General features: G+C 65.7%; 1 protein-coding gene across 2 annotated transcripts; it reads left to right on the top strand.

Annotated features, from left to right (window-relative positions):
- The first annotated feature begins 2416 nt into the window (after positions 1-2416).
- GNLY (granulysin) lies at positions 2417-8542 on the top strand. Of its 2 annotated transcripts, none has more exons than XM_077805814.1 (8): positions 2417-2469; positions 4186-4316; positions 5071-5169; positions 5682-5862; positions 6475-6623; positions 7127-7207; positions 8055-8136; positions 8362-8542. In XM_077805814.1, exons 1-7 carry the CDS (start codon positions 2433-2435, stop codon positions 8133-8135), a joined length of 759 nt encoding a protein of 252 aa, XP_077661940.1. In that variant the 5' UTR covers positions 2417-2432; the 3' UTR covers position 8136; positions 8362-8542. The 2 variants fall into 2 exon arrangements, with proteins under 2 accessions (XP_077661940.1, XP_077661939.1); XM_077805813.1 differs by having other exon boundaries at positions 5068-5169.
- Positions 8543-11364: the final 2822 nt, after the last annotated feature.

Raw genomic sequence — 11364 nt, 5'->3', positions numbered from 1 at the left:
CTGCAGCACGGCACCCCCTGCCGAACCCCCACCCCCCTGACGAGCCCCCCACCCCGCCCCACTGCAGCACGGCACCCCCTGCCGAACCCCCACCCCCCTGCCGAGCCCCCCACCCCGCCCCACTGCAGCACGGCACCCCCTGCTGAACCCCCACCCCCCTGACGAGCCCCCCACCCCGCCCCACTGCAGCACGGCACCCCCTGCTGAACCCCCACCCCCCTGCCGAGCCCCCCACCCCGCCCCACTGCAGCACGGCACCCCCTGCTGAACCCCCACCCCCCTGCCGAGCCCCCCACCCTCCCCACTGCCAGCACGGCGCCCCCTGCCGAGCCCCCCACCCTGCCCCACTGCAGCACGGCACCCCCTGCTGAACCCCCACCCCCCTGCCGAGCCCCCCACCCCGCCCCACTGCAGCACGGCGCCCCCTGCCGAGCCCCCACCCCCCCTGCGGAGCCCCTCACCCCACTCCCTGCAGCACGGCACCTCCCAGCAGCACAGCACCCCTAGCGCTGCCTGGGGCATTGGGGTCAGCACTGACTCAGGGAGAGCACCCCCCCGCTGAACCTCCGCCCCCTGCAGCACGGCGCCCCCTGCCGAGCCCCCCACCCCGCCCCACTGCAGCACGGCACCCCCTGCTGAACCCCCACCCCCCTGACGAGCCCCCCACCCCGCCCCACTGCAGCACGGCGCCCCTTGCCAAGCCCCCCCCCGCTGAGCCCCCTCCCCCTCCCCCTGAAGCATGGTGCCCCATGCTGAGCCCCCCCCCCGCAGCACGGCACCTCCCAGCAGCACACTGGGGCCAGCACTGAGAGTGAGGAGTGCACTCCCTGCTGAGTTGTCAGCCCCCTTTCAGCAGCAGCCAGGTTTGCTTGGCCTGGGTTTGGGGCTCCGGGGGTCTCTGCTGAGGGGTGACTCTGAGTATCCCACTGGGCGCCAGCCCCAGAGCCCCTCCCTCAGCAACCCCCCCAGCATCCTCCTGCCCCCTGCAAGCCGCGCTTTGCAGAGCCGTGGGACGACGGGAAGGGAAGGGGTATTGGTTTCTCAGCTCTGTCTTTGTGGTGGAAAAATACGTGAGCAGCCAGGCTGGGTGAGCTGAGAGCGCGGGGGTGTGAACCCTGTCCCCCAGCACTGTCTGAGGCCTGGGAGGCAGGGAGGGGTGGGAGCCCCATCCCCGGCACTGCCTGAGGCCTGGGGGGCAGGGAGGGGTGGGAGCCCCATCCCCGGCACTGCCTGAGGCCTGGGGGGCAGGGAGGGGTGGGAGCCCCATCCCCGGCACTGCCTGAGGCCTGGGGGGAGGGAGGGGTGGGAGCCCCATCCCCGGCACTGCCTGAGGCCTGGGGGGCAGGGAGGGGTGGGAGCCCCATCCCCGGCACTGCCTGAGGCCTGGGGGGCAGGGAGGGGTGGGAGCCCCATCCCCGGCACTGCCTGAGGCCTGGGGGGCAGGGAGGGGTGGGAGCCCCATCCCCGGCACTGCCTGAGGCCTGGGGGGAGGGAGGGGTGGGAGCCCCATCCCCGGCACTGCCTGAGGCCTGGGGGGCAGGGAGGGGTGGGAGCCCCATCCCCGGCACTGCCTGAGGCCTGGGGGGCAGGGAGGGGTGGGAGCCCCATCCCCGGCACTGCCTGAGGCCTGGGGGGCAGGGAGGGGTGGGAGCCCCATCCCCGGCACTGCCTGAGGCCTGGGGGGCAGGGAGGGGTGGGAGCCCCATCCCCGGCACTGCCTGAGGCCTGGGGGGCAGGGAGGGGTGGGAGCCCCATCCCCGGCACTGCCTGAGGCCTGGGGGGCAGGGAGGGGTGGGAGCCCCATCCCCCAGCACTGTCTGAGGCCTGGGGGGCAGGCCTTGGACTTTGCTGAACCTTCCTGCTTTCGGTGCTAACAAGCTCTGTTCTACGCTGTGCTCCTGTCTGTGTCACACGCTGGCTGGGAGTCAGTGCAAGCTTGGGGGCAGGGCCCTTTGTGGGCCTCAGGCTTCCCCAGGGGTCCCATCCAGGCAGGCTCATTGCTGGGAGCTCACGGGGTGAGCAGGGGGCCGAACGCTCCGAGTTGGTCCCGGGAGATGCTGGAGCCGAGGGGGCGCGCCAAGGGGTGTCACACTGCCAGAGGGGCCTGTCTGAACCAGTCAGAGCCGTTCCAGAGCACTGAGCCTGGGCACCCGTTACAACCCCTCACCCCAGCACTGGCCTATGAGACATGGGGGGCATGGCTGTGGTGGAGGCCAGAGGATGCCCCTGGTGCCAGGCAGGGCTGGAGGGGCCCAGGGCCCAAGGCTGCTGTCACTCCCCCGCCTGCAGAACAAGGCAGGAAATGTGCTGAGCAGCTTTGGGGCTAGCGAAACCCCACAGATCACAGTTAAGGGCGGGGCCAGGGCCAGGGCAGGGGGGAAGTGACACTGACGGGGGGGGCACATCGCAGGCAGTGTCCTGTCAGCGCTGACATGGCCCCTCTCCTCCTGCTCTTCTGGCTGGGCTCAGGTAAGCAGCCCCCGGCAGGTGTCACCAGCAGGGGCACCTCCCCGGTACAGTCCTTGGGGGGCCTACAGGGGGGAGCCCCAGGGCGGAATCAGACCCTTCCCCAAGACAGCACCCCAGGGCCTGGCAACTGCCCTGACAGCACCTGCCTCCCCTCTCTCTGCCCCTGGGGGCATATGAGCCTCACCCCAATACAAGGGGGTTACCAGCACAGTGAGGGCCCACCCATTCCAGGGGAGCCTCCTGCCATGTGCAGGCACAGCTGATCCTGACTCAGCCAATCCCGGCACAGCGTCCTGGCCAGGTGCCCCGATCCCGGCTGCAGCCAATCCCGGCACAGCGTCCTGGCCAGGTGCCCCGATCCCGGCTGCAGCCAATCCCGGCACAGCGTCCTGGCCAGGTGCCCCTGATCCCAGCTGCAGCCAATCCTGGCACAGCGACCTGGCCAGGTGCCCCGATCCCAGCTGCAGCCAATCCCGGCACAGCGTCCTGGCCAGGTGCCCCTGATCCCGGCTGCAGCCAATCCTGGCACAGCGTCCTGGCCAGGTGCCCCTGATCCCGGCTGCAGCCAATCCTGGCACAGCGCCCTGGCCAGGTGCCCCGATCCCAGCTGCAGCCAATCCCGGCACAGCGTCCTGGCCAGGTGCCCCTGATCCCGGCTGCAGCCAATCCTGGCACAGCGACCTGGCCAGGTGCCCCAATCCCGGCTGCAGCCAATCCCGGCACAGCGCCCTGGCCAGGTGCCCCGATCCCGGCTGCAGCCAATCCCGGCACAGCGCCCTGGCCAGGTGCCCCGATCCCGGCTGCAGCCAATCCCGGCACAGCGCCCTTGCCAGGTGCCCCGATCCCGGCTGCAGCCAATCCCGGCACAGCGCCCTGGCCAGGTGACCAGGTGACCATATTTCCCAGTAGGAAAACGTGATACTGCATTGGGCTACCCCAAGCCTCCCACTCCTCCCCATGTGGGGCTGGCCCCAGCTACTCGCCCAAGCCCTCTTCCCTGTGCAGGGCTGCCATCTCTGCTCACCCTCAGACACACACACATTCCCCTGCTCCCACTTTTTTGACAAAGGTGGGCATTTGTCCAGTTTGATCAAGTCGGCAAGAGCAAACTGGACAAATGCCCCCTTTCACCAAAGAAGTCAGGATGGCTGGCACAGGGCTTAAAAAGGGGACTGTCCCGGCCAAAACTGGATGTATGGTCACACTAGGTGACCCCGATCCTGGCTGCAGCCAATCCCAGCGCTGCGCTCTGGCCAGGTGCCCCCCGATCCCAGCTGCAGCCAATCCTGGTTCAGTGCCCGGGCCGGGGCCCCAGTGCCTCAGGGAGCACCCAAGGTGATCTGTCTATTCCAGACCCTTGGTTTCTTGACCGATTTTTCTGGAACTGGCAAAGTCATGCCCGTCACCGGGTCCAAACCAAGTTGACCCAAGCCCAGTGGGGTAGGGTTTAGAACTGGGTTCAATTCTGGTCTACATCCCAGCCCTCTTGGACTAATCCCTGAATCACCCTTGGCTTCAAATTCTTCAGTTTCTCGGTTGGGGTCTAGGCAGCACTTAGCATGACAGGACCCTGATCTCGGTTGGGGTCTGGGCAGCGCCCGGCACGATGGGGCCCTGATCTTGGTGCTGCTGTAGCATATAATAAATAAGTCCCACCAGCTACCGTACTCCCAACCCAGTCCGGTTTTGTTCCTTGCTGTGCCCCTCTTTCTGCAGCCCTCTGTGCCCGGGAGCTGGTCCCCAAGCAATGCCTGCTGGGCCCTGAGTTTTGGTGCAGGGATCCGGGCACAGCAGCTCAGTGTGGACGGCAGCACGACTGCAAGCTCCTCGAGCAGCAAATGCCCCAGGTGAGCCGGGGGCTCGCACCCCTTGCTCTGATCCCATCCCAGCTCCAAAGGGGGCTGGGTGATGTGGGGGGGTGGGGCTCAGGGCTGGCAGGCTGAGGGGGCAGTGGGGGCCAGGCGGCTGAGGGGGCTCAAGGCTGGAAGGCTGAGGGGTCCGTGGGGTCAGGGGGCTCAGGGCTGGGAGGCTGAGGGGTCCATGGGGGGCAGGGATCTCAGGGCTGGGAGGCTGAGGGTCTGTGTGGGTCACGGGACTGAGGGGGCTCAAGGCTGGGAGGCTTAGGGGTCAGTGGGGGCCAGGCGGCTGAGGGGGCTCAAGGCTGGAAGGCTGAGGGGTCCGTGGGGTCAGGGGGCTCAGGGCTGGGAGGCTGAGGGGTCCGTGGGGTCAGGGATCTCAGGGCTGGGAGGCTGAGGGTCTGTGTGGGTCACGGGACTGAGGGGGCTCAGGGCTGGGAGGCTTAGGGGTCAGTGGGGGCCAGGCGGCTGAGGGGGCTCAAGGCTGGAAGGCTGAGGGGTCCGTGGGGTCAGGGGGCTCAGGGCTGGGAGGCTGAGGGGTCCGTGGGGTCAGGGGGCTCAGGGCTGGGAGGCTGAGAGGTCTATGGGGGGCAGGGGGCTCAGGGCTGGGAGGCTGACGGTCTGTGTGGGTCACGGGACTCAGGGGGCTCAGGGCTGGGAGGCTTAGGGGTCAGTGGGGGGAGGGGGCTCAGGGTGATGTGGGGCACTCCGGGTGGTGACCCCGGGTTTGTGTCTGGCACAGCAGGGCTGGCGCACCCAGGAGCAGGCCCTTTCCCCCAAGTGCACCATCTGCACCCGCATCCTGAAGAAGCTGAAGTCTATGGTCGGCGACGACCCCGACGAGGTGAGGGCCCTGGGGCAGCCCAGGGACTGAGCCCAGCCTCCCTGGGTCTCGGGAGGATCTCCCCAGTGGTACGCCAGGGCCCCTGGCTCCAGCACCTATGGGGAGTGGGGCGGGGGGGCGGGGCAGCAGGTGGGCTCTGAGACCAGGATGTGGGGAGCCTGTGGGGAGCAGGGGGCATCTGCTCCATCGCCGTCTGCCACCGGTGCCAGGGGGCACGGGCAGCACCCAGTGCCCTGGTACAACCAGGAGGGAAAGGAGGGTCTAGATCCTACTGTCCCCGTCTCCACCTGCCACCCACACGGCCCCCTGGGGTCAGGGTTCTCCCAATCCCAGACACAGCCCGTGTCTGTCCCCTGGCGGGGGGAGACCCTCCCCAGGCCCAGCATCCCGTAGAGATGACACATCCTGCAAGGACCGTGGTGCCAGGGCGGGGCCCAGCGAGCGCCCCCTTCAGGCAGTGGAGGGACGTCCCGTGCTGTGTCCTAACCCCGGGCCGGGCCGGTGTCACACAGGACTCCATCACCAAGGCCGAGGAGAAGCTGTGCAGGGCCGTGGGCTGGAGTCTGCGGCCCCTCTGCCGCTCTGTGATGAAGAAGTTCAAGTCCAAGATCATGCAGGAGCTGCAGGACGGGCTGGAGCCCAAGGAGATCTGTACCAGCCTGAGGATGTGCCGGGCGTCCCCACCCACCCAAGGTTTTCCCACTTGTTCCCTCTGCTGTGGAGTCAGGGGGCATCAGCCGGCTGCTGCCAGCCTGGGGCGTTGCTGTCCCTGCTGGGCACAACGCCAGAGAAATCTGAGCCAGTCGTCCTGGCCAGCGGGGGTATGGCCTGATCCCTGGGGGCATGGGCTCACACGCTCTATGCAGGACAGAGGGGAGACACCCCCCCCAAGCTGAGGGAGACCTGGGGTGCCTGTGGCAGGGGGGAATGAGTGGGGATCAAACTGGAGTCCTTCCCGGGGGCAGAGGGGGATGAGCAGGTACCAGAATCGGTGCCACTGGCAACTTGCGAGCTGGCTGCACACCTGTACTGCAGAGCAGCCCTGGGGTGGCTCTAAGTGACAGCTGCTGCCCGAGGGCTGTGCCCTGGCCCCGAGTGCCCGCTCAGCCCCCGGCCAGGCCCCACATGTCAGGAGGGGAGCACCGTAGAGCTGACTATGCTGGTCCTGCTCCCACCCGCTGCTGGAGGGGCCCCTGGGGTGGTGGGCACTCTCCCCGTGGGTTTAGGAGAGGAGGGCAGGGCCTCAGGGGGCAGGCACTATGCCCCAGAGGGGAGAGGGTGAGATCCTTGTTTTCCATGTGCCAGGCGGCCTGGTGCCCCCCAGAGATGCCTGTGACTTCTGCCTGACCCTCACCAGCCTGGCCCAGCCTGACCTGCAGCACGTGAGGCCTGGCTGGGACCTTGGAGACGTCCTGAATGGCACATGCAAGCGGCACTTTGGGGGTTCCCCCAGGGTCAGTAGAACGGCTCAGATCTGCTCGGGGTCCCACAGGCCAGCCCTCTACTGGCTCTAGGAGAAGGGAGGGTCTCCAGCCATCTCCATGGGTCATGGGACAGTGCCCCAGAGGACTCATCCACCCCAAGCAGGGCTGTGGGGGCAGGGGCTGAAGTACGTGTAAGAAAAGCACCAGCCTGGCTCAGATGTGGGGTCTAGTGGTTAGAGCTAGGGAGGATTTAGATGCCAGGACTCCTGGATTCTTTTCCCAGCCGTGAGAGAGCAGTGGAGCCTAGGGGTCAGAGCCGCGGGGAGCTGGGAGCCAGGACTCATGGGTTCTATCCCTGGCTCTGGGATGGGAGTGGGGTTAGTGGTTAGAGCAGGGGGGCTGGGAGGGAGCCAGGACTCCTGGGTTCTTTTCTCCGGGCAGAGCTGGGGGTCGGTGAGGTCACTCTCTAGGAGGGGGCAGTCGACACCTCTGTGAAGCGGGGGCCATTAGCCAGGCTCTACATCTCCCTGCAGTGCAACGACTTCGTCTCGACCTACCACGCCAGGCTGCTGCGGGTTCTGAGGGTGCCCCAGGACCCGCTCACCACCTGTCGGGTAAGAGATTGGAGCGGGTGATGGGCCAGCGAGAAGAGCTGGGGGATTAGTTACAAACCACCCCCAGCAGCGATACCATCCTGTGAAACAAGTCTCAGGGAATCAGCATTAGCTGGGGGGCAAAGATCTCAGGCTGCAGAGATGGGGCAGGCGTGATGCCACCACCCCTCCCACTCTCCCCGCACCTGGCTGTGGCCTGAGGGTGGCGGTGAGGGGTGAGCCCCTCAGTGGGCATGGGTTCCTGCTCACCCCCCTCAGAATGGGCAGTGCCCACGGCTCTGCCCCAGACACAGTGGGCTGGCATCTGGGGCAATGCACAAAGGGCCCCTTCTTTGCCCACGGACCCGAAGTGCCGGAGCTAAGGGAGCGGTACTGGGACCTCGCTCACAGCAGCTGACAAACCTCGTCCATGGCCCAGTCGCCGTGGGGAGCCGAGTGCCCGGGGTCCCTGCGGCTCCTTGCACAGGCTGTGGGGCCATAGGGGGTCACTGCAGGGCCACCCCAGTGAGAGGGGTAGACATCGCTATGGCAAACTGGCCAAGCTCCCAGGGGGGCGGGAAGGGAGCCTGTCACCCAGTCCTCCCCGCTGGGGTCCCCAGGCCTCCCGCCGCCATCCTCCCCTGCCTCTGGAATGCCTCCCCTCCCACCCCCCCCCACCCACACAATGGGATCCTTGGGCCCCCCCCTCCATCCACACTACTGGGGTCCCTGCCTCCCCCAGCCACTGGGATCCCTGCCCCCCTGCCAGGATCCCCCCCCCCCCCCCGAGTGCAGGGGGCCCTGGGCACCTTCTCCTGCAGCCCCATGCTGGCAATGCCCTCGGAGACGCAGTGTCCCTTCTCCCCAGGACGCAGATGCCTGCCAGCTGCCGGAGGAGCCCACCCGAGATGAGCCCAGCTCTGGCACCAACACCTGGGCATGGCCGTGAGGTGAGCACCATAGGCAGGGGTTGGGGGGGCCTTTGCTAGTGATGGTGTCCATGGGCGAGGGCAGCGCTGTGCCAGGCCAGACACTTGCCAGTGCCCCTGGCCATCAGATCCCTGGCACAGGCCTTGGGCTCTCAGCCCAGCCCCATGGCCCCCCATTGCACCCTGCACCCTTCCCCGGGGGCACCTCTGCTGGCATGCACTGACCCCTCTCCTCCTCTTCTCCAGGCCTGGACTCATGCACCCACATCCACAGTGGGCAGCTCCCCCGCTGGCTCCGGGCATGCCTCCACTGCTCCCCCCCAGCTCCGACAGCGCCCCCCGGTGTGTGACGGCTGGGATGGCAGCATTAACGCCTCTGACTTTCGCTTCTCCTCCCCGCTTTGGGCAATAAAGGATCAGTATCGACCTAACAGTCTCTGTGATCTCACCCTATGATGCTAGGGTCATTGTCCGCTGACCCTCCCAGCCCCCTGCTGCCTCCTCTCCCATCACTAAATGCAGCCATCTCTGGAGTGGGCTGTAACAACTGTTTATAACAGGGCATTATGTGTCATCCCCACAGCCGCTCCTCCACAGGGGGTGGGGGATTTGGCTTCCATTTCCACCTCCCAGCTGCAGAGCTGTCATCAGCTGGTCCTTCCAGACCAGATGCACCTGCCAGCTCCCAGTCCCTGCTCTCATGCTGCCTAGCTCTGGGGCCTTGCTCCCAGGGATGTCACTCAGCTCGGCTCAGCCAGATACAGCCTGGATGCTCCATGCCACTCTCTTTGCTAGGGCCTGATCCTGCAGGGTGCCCCAGGGCAGAGAAATACCCCCTCCCTGGGGGTGGCATGTCATTAGCAGCAATGGGCAGGGGGGAGGCTGACCTGGGAGGCCAGGGCTGCATGCTGAAGCTCTGATGTTTGTTGCTCGGTCCCCATCTCGGGCTCCCCATCCCTGATCCAGGTCCCCTTCAAGCCAGATCCTCTTCCCACAGCTCCATGCAGGGCAAACGGGGGTGAGGGGAAGGGGGAAGGGTGGGAGGGAGCTCTGGGCAGGCGCCCCATGGATCCAGCAGGAGGGACAAGCCAGTGGGGAGCACAGCCTGCTGTCTCCAGGCCCCCCAGCCAGTGACCCCCCAACCTACATGGGGACCCCAATGAGGCACTCCATCATGAGGGCCCCCAGCAAAGCCCAGCACTATCATCACCAGGTCAGGCCAAGAACGGAGCAGGGGCAGGGTGGCCAGAGCAAAGACCAACTCACGCCCTGCCCACCACGTGCCAGGAATGGACAGGGCAACCGGCTGGGCAGGAAACAGCCCCAGCACTGAGACACCCAATGAGTAGGCAAGCAGTGCCTGCTGTGACGAAGTGGGACTGTTCTTAATGTTTCCTCTGAATAGTGTGGGGGTGCCTCAGTTTCCCCTATGCAGTTCTTAAGTATCTAGGGGGTGGGATAAGGGTGTATGATCATTGCAGAGCCCTAGAGGGCAGGTGTGTGCAGGGGTCTGGACACAGAGAGTGGCCGACACCCTGTTTCCTGGCAACTGGTGGCCTGGGCCCCTCCCCCCGCCAAGGTGAGAGCTAAAGGTTTGGAGAACAAAGGAATCAGGTGACCTCCTGGCCCGGGAAAGGAACAAAGCCCAGAGGAGGAGGGGCTGGAGGGAGTTTCAGTTTGGGGCTGGCTGGGACATGGAGTGAAGTGCAGACGGGGTTGTCTGGCTCACTGCCCCCCCAAAATGGACCCAGCTGAGGGGTCCTGTTCTCTGCACCTACAAGCTCTGTGTTAGACCATGTTCCTGTCGTCTAATAAACCTCTGTTTTACTGGCTGGCTGAGAGTCACGTCTGACTGCGGAGTTGGGGTGCAGGAATCATAGAATATCAGGGTTGGAAGGGACCTCAGGAGGTCATCTAGTCCAACCCCCTGCTCAAAGCAGGACCAATCCCCAATTTTTGCCCCAAATCCCTAAATCACCCCCTCAAGGATTGAACTCACAACCCTGGGTTTAGCAGGCTAATGCTCAAACCACGAAGCTATCCCTCCCCGCACCCTCTGGCTTCCCCAGGAGCCCGCCTGGGCGGACTCGCTGTGGGATGTGCACAGAGGGGCAGAGGAGGCTGAATGCTCCGAGGTCAGACCCAGGAAGGGGGAAGCCGGGTGAGCTGTGTGTCCTGAAGACAGGCTGCTCCCAGAAAGGAGACTTCCCCAGAATCCTGACTGGCTTCATGGGGAGCAGTTCCAGAGCATCGCCCGGGGACTCCGTGACACCTGGGCCCCCTCTCCCCTCTTCTGTCCTCTGGCCGGAACTGGCTGGGCAGGTCACCAGGGTCCTCCTTTCGTAGCCCATTGTCTTCCCACTGGCCAGACCCAGCTGCGACTCCTGAGCTGGGCCTCCCTGTCACCAGTCGCTGGGGTCTCCATTCTCCAGGGCATTGGCTGGGGTCCCAAGTTCCCTCGCTGGTCCTCTGTAACAACAAACTCCCTCTCCCATCACCTTGTTAAACCAGTAACACCCAGGGAAACCGAATCCCACCCCCCTCTGCATGCAAACCATCGGAAAAACAAGGAAGAAACAAAAAAATCCCTCACTTCGTCACATTGACTAACACGGCTTACCCTCTGACACCAGTTAGCAGGCAGGTTCCCCTGCCATATCTAGCATGACAAAGTGGGATTGTTCTACAGTATTTTTAATTGAGTCTGATGCGTGCCTCAGTTTCCCTCTTTGCATTGCTACCCAGTGGGTGCAACAGGGTTAAAAAGCTGCTCTTGAGGCCGAGCAGGAGCCATGGTGGGTGTGTGTCTGGGGCAGGGTGAACAGGGCGTTAGGGCCTGGCTGACACCAACCCATAGCAGGATGGGCAATGGGCCGGCGAGGCAGAGCCTGGCAGGCGCCCGTGGCCGCGTGGTTGGAGGGCACCGGCTTGGCCAGCAGGGCTATGTCTCAGCCTTCACGTCTCTGTGCTGAGCTCAGCCCGGCCTGCGCCAGGCTGACCAATCAACCCTGCTCTGCTGGGACAGGCTGCCTGGGGTCCGTGCACACCCCGCGGGGCTGCGCTGGGCCCCGCAAGGCTCTGCCCAGCGTCTCGCTCGGCCGCGCTCACTGGGCAGAGCTCCGGGTGCGACGCAGGAGGGCTGGGATGCCGTGGCCCACCCTGAAGGAAAAGGGGGACCCCTGGGGGGCTGGCACGCTGAAGTGGTCCCCCGGGGGCTGTTTAAAAGCTGGGGTGTAGCACAGGGACACA

The sequence above is a fragment of the Eretmochelys imbricata genome, chromosome 26, assembly GCF_965152235.1.
Source record: "Eretmochelys imbricata isolate rEreImb1 chromosome 26, rEreImb1.hap1, whole genome shotgun sequence".
Lineage (NCBI taxonomy): Eukaryota > Metazoa > Chordata > Testudines > Cheloniidae > Eretmochelys > Eretmochelys imbricata.
This window is presented reverse-complemented; position numbering and strand designations above follow the sequence as displayed.